At 38.8% G+C, this 3558-nt stretch overlaps 1 protein-coding gene across 2 annotated transcripts; it reads left to right on the forward strand.

Annotated features, from left to right (window-relative positions):
* Positions 1 to 3558, forward strand: LOC137748801 (uncharacterized). Of its 2 annotated transcripts, none has more exons than XM_068488988.2 (5): positions 1 to 110; positions 191 to 315; positions 428 to 603; positions 1638 to 2522; positions 3247 to 3558. In XM_068488988.2, the coding sequence occupies exons 1-5, from the start codon at positions 102 to 104 to the stop codon at positions 3264 to 3266; spliced, it is 1215 nt and encodes a 404-aa protein (XP_068345089.1). In that variant the 5' UTR covers positions 1 to 101; the 3' UTR covers positions 3267 to 3558. The 2 variants fall into 2 exon arrangements, with proteins under 2 accessions (XP_068345089.1, XP_068345090.1); XM_068488989.2 differs by lacking the exon at positions 3247 to 3558 and having other exon boundaries at positions 1638 to 1724; positions 1803 to 2795.

The following is a 3558-nucleotide window of genomic DNA, read 5'->3' on the forward strand; positions in this document are numbered from 1 at the left end:
TCGGAGCTTCCGTGCTGCGGTGTTAGTGTGTGCTCTGCTGGGGAGTGGAGAGTATTTTCCTCCCTCTCTCCCCTCTCTCTGTCTCTCTCTCTCTCTCACCGATGATCATGGTTGGGATTGCTGTGATGGTTGGTGTGATTGTTGGGTGACCATTTTTATGGGTTTTATTTATTTGAATTTTTCTGTTTAGATGAAGAGCAAGAACAAGGAAGAAGAAGAGGTGTCTGGGACATTCACATGGGTGATCGAAAACTTCTCTAAGCTCAAGAACGAAAGGCATTACTCTGACGTTTTCACCATCGCTGGTTTCAAATGGTAAAATTATTCTCTCATATTTTGGTTTTTTTTTTTTTTTTTTTTTTTTAGTTCTTTTGATTGTGAACACTTCAAGATCACCTTTTTGGTTTGATAATTTTGATTTGGTCAGGACGATCCTAGCATGGCCGAAGGTCAATGAAGTAAATTCTGAAATGCACTTCTCCATGTACTTGTGTGTCCCAAGTGCTTCAATTCTGGAATCTGGTTGGACTAGATTTGCCCACTTCAGCTTGAGTGTGCTCAATCAACTGGACAGCAACAAGACAATTACAAGGGCTACAAAGGGTATAACTTTTACCGTTTCATGTTTATGTTCTTTCTATGTGATCTTGTGGTTTTGGCAATCGAAACTCAGTAAATGGATTTCATTGTGCTTTCCATCATGACTCTGTTGTTGTTTGTTGTTTATATGTGACACGCATCGTTCGTTACTTGTAACAAGTTATGGTGGATTTGGATGGAGAGATTTAAAACAAGGGATTTGGAGTGCGTTTCTAGTATAAGATTGTAAATTGTTTTGCCGAGCGTTGTCATCTATACAACATGAGGTGTATTTGGATAGAAAGAGTTAAAACAAAGGAGTGAGTTTCTAGCATAATTGTTTGACTGATGGTGATCACTTATGTGGCACGCGTTGTTGGTTGTAATAAGTTATGGTGCATTTGGATTGAATGATTGAAAACAAAGAATTTGGAGTGAGTTTCTAGTACAAATTGTTTAAAGGATCATTATCTCATTCATGCGACACGCGTTGTTGGTTGTTGGAACAAGTTTGTTGCATTTGGATGTAAAGATTTCAATCAAGGTTTTTGGAGTGAGTTTCTAGTATAGATTGAGTAGCTGATCTTTATCAATGAAACCATAATTTTGATTTTCGGATCAGTTAGTTTGGATGTGTCATCAAGAACTATTTAGAATTTCTCTTCCTTTAAGCTTTGGTGGTGATAATATTTATTGGATCCCAGGCTCTGATTTGTTTTGCATAATTATATGTATGGTTATCAATGTTATATGAGATTTGCCATGGATTTGAGACACTGGCGGCAGCTTAGTTTTTATTTTTTCTTAAACTTTCTGGTTTTAAAGCTAATGGATTTATGCCTGGGTAAGTACGTTTACACATGGAAGGAAGTCCATCTCCAAATATGTTAATATAATTAGCATGAGTTCTTGATCATTGATTGAGGTCATCTTTGTTGACAATTTGCTTCTGTAGTAAATTCCCAAATGGACTTCTTTTATTGTTGTTTCCGTATTACCTTTGATGTGCTTTGCGTACCTGATTAAAGTTTTGTATTCCTTTATATTTTTGTTCACAGGCTCTTATAAAGAGTTCAAAGAACCCACAAGTGAATGGGGCTTCAATTCATTCATGCTGCTCAGTGAACTTTATGACGAGACTGCAGGTTATCTCGTGAATGATAAATGCATTGTCGAAGTGAAGGTCCATATTCCAATATACCAAAGAGCTAATGGTTTTGCAGAATCTGCACTTATGGAGCCCGAAATGAAAGAGCGTGGTGGGCAGGAACCTTCACATGTGCATTCGGTGCATACTCCAGAATCTTCTCCGACACCTAAGACACCAAGTTCAGAACCGCTGACTCCTTTCCAAGAAACATCAGGTCCTGAACAAGTTTGCACTAAGGCTATTGTTGAAAGCCTTCCTGACCCTTCTCTAGTGAAGGAGGTTGAGGAAATTCCCACCAAGCCAACGGGGGAGCTTTTGGAATTTCGTGGGTTGGGACTAATAGAGAGAGCTTTCTTTCCACTGCTGGAGGAAGCTTGTTCATTGCATCCTTTGTTGATTGAGTGTGTACGTAAGAAGAATCGTAAAGTTATTGAATGTGCTTTGACAGCTCTCGGAGGGCTCTTGCATTTTCTTAAAACAACAAAGGTAAAGGATATGAATGGGGATACCTTTGCTCACCTTCAAAGTTTATGGGAGGATGTCAGGATGTTCAGATTTGACTTGGCTTGGCTGGAGCCACATGTTCAATCTGCTTTGGGTATGAAGAAGTTTCTGGAAAGGGCAAGGAGAGTGAAGAGGTTGAGAGAAGACGTTGAAGCTTTGGATAATGAGAAGAAGAGGCGGAGTGCTGCCCTTGCTGTCACAGAGGCAGAGCTTGAGGAAGCGAAGAGAGAGTTGGCTAAGGAGGAAGAGGGCTTCAACGAGAAAGATATGGATTCTGAGCTAGGTTGTGGTGAGTTGGCCTTATCATAGAAGTTTCTCTTTGATATAAGTTGTAGGACGGACATATGAGAGAGATAGACATGAATAGTAAGCTAGTTTTGGGAACCGTTTATATATTTCATGGTTTAGGACTAATTTTGTGCACCTTCATCAACTTCCTGGTCTGATCAATTAGGCAGGATGTCCGTGTTGATAGCCTTTGTTCAAGTGAGGCACTTGAATTTACTTTCGTCAAAAATGCATCTTTTACTTTGATATTGAAACTTAACGTTGTTTCTTAAGATTTCGTACAGTGTTTCAAGTTGCGCCTTTCATATTTCATCGTTTTGTTTTGGATTGAACGGTCTAAATTTTGGAATGTTGTGCTCTGTGCTAGAGAGACTTGCTAGACTTTTGTTTCTTCTTTCTTCTGGGTACTGGATTCTTGCTGATTTACTCGTATATGCTGTCTCTGCAAGGATTTATGCGAATAGTTCATTATTTCTATCTTATATCTAAGTCGATTTAGCAATATTTGTCGATTCATTTTTTGGGGACGTGATTCCAGCAAAGTGGAATAGCTAGTTGGTTTATGTAAAGTTTGTTTTTGCAAAGTGGAATTAGCTCTTGGTCTTAGTGGTGATTCTCTTTCGCATGTTAGAAGAAGAGGTCTCAAGTTCGAATCTGATATAATCTTGTAGATCGAACAAGTATTTTACATGACCGGACATTTTCTTTTTTATGCCAATATATAGATCAAACAATTGGAAGCTGAAGCTACTTCTGCCAAGGTGAAGTGGACCATCTCAAACTCGACTCGAGATTAATTAGCCTGATAAATTTATGGTTCTTGATTGATGGGTTGAAATTTTTACCCCAATTGCCTGTATAAAAGTAGTAGGGGTTGAGATCCTCTCCAGATCTCCTCCTCCCCAGCAAGGGGATCAAACAATCCTGACCATTGTAGGGGCATGTTTTGATTTCCTTTTTCACCTTTTGCTCTGCCCTTCTTAGTTCTGTCTGTAAATTCTCTTTATTCTATCTAATAATCTCTCATTTAGTTCTTC

This window comes from Pyrus communis, chromosome 2, assembly GCF_041283825.1.
Source record: "Pyrus communis isolate YQ-2024b chromosome 2, ASM4128382v1, whole genome shotgun sequence".
Lineage (NCBI taxonomy): Eukaryota > Viridiplantae > Streptophyta > Magnoliopsida > Rosales > Rosaceae > Pyrus > Pyrus communis.

What these genes read in the sequence shown, in the direction of transcription:
- LOC137748801 (XM_068488988.2), top strand. An exon ending in AATTACAAGGGCTACAAAGG is followed by an intron (nt 604 to 1,637) that starts GTATAACTTTTA and finishes TTTTGTTCACAG; the next exon opens with GCTCTTATAAAGAGTTCAAA. An exon ending in GGATTCTGAGCTAGGTTGTG is followed by an intron (nt 2,523 to 3,246) that starts GTGAGTTGGCCT and finishes GCCAATATATAG; the next exon opens with ATCAAACAATTGGAAGCTGA.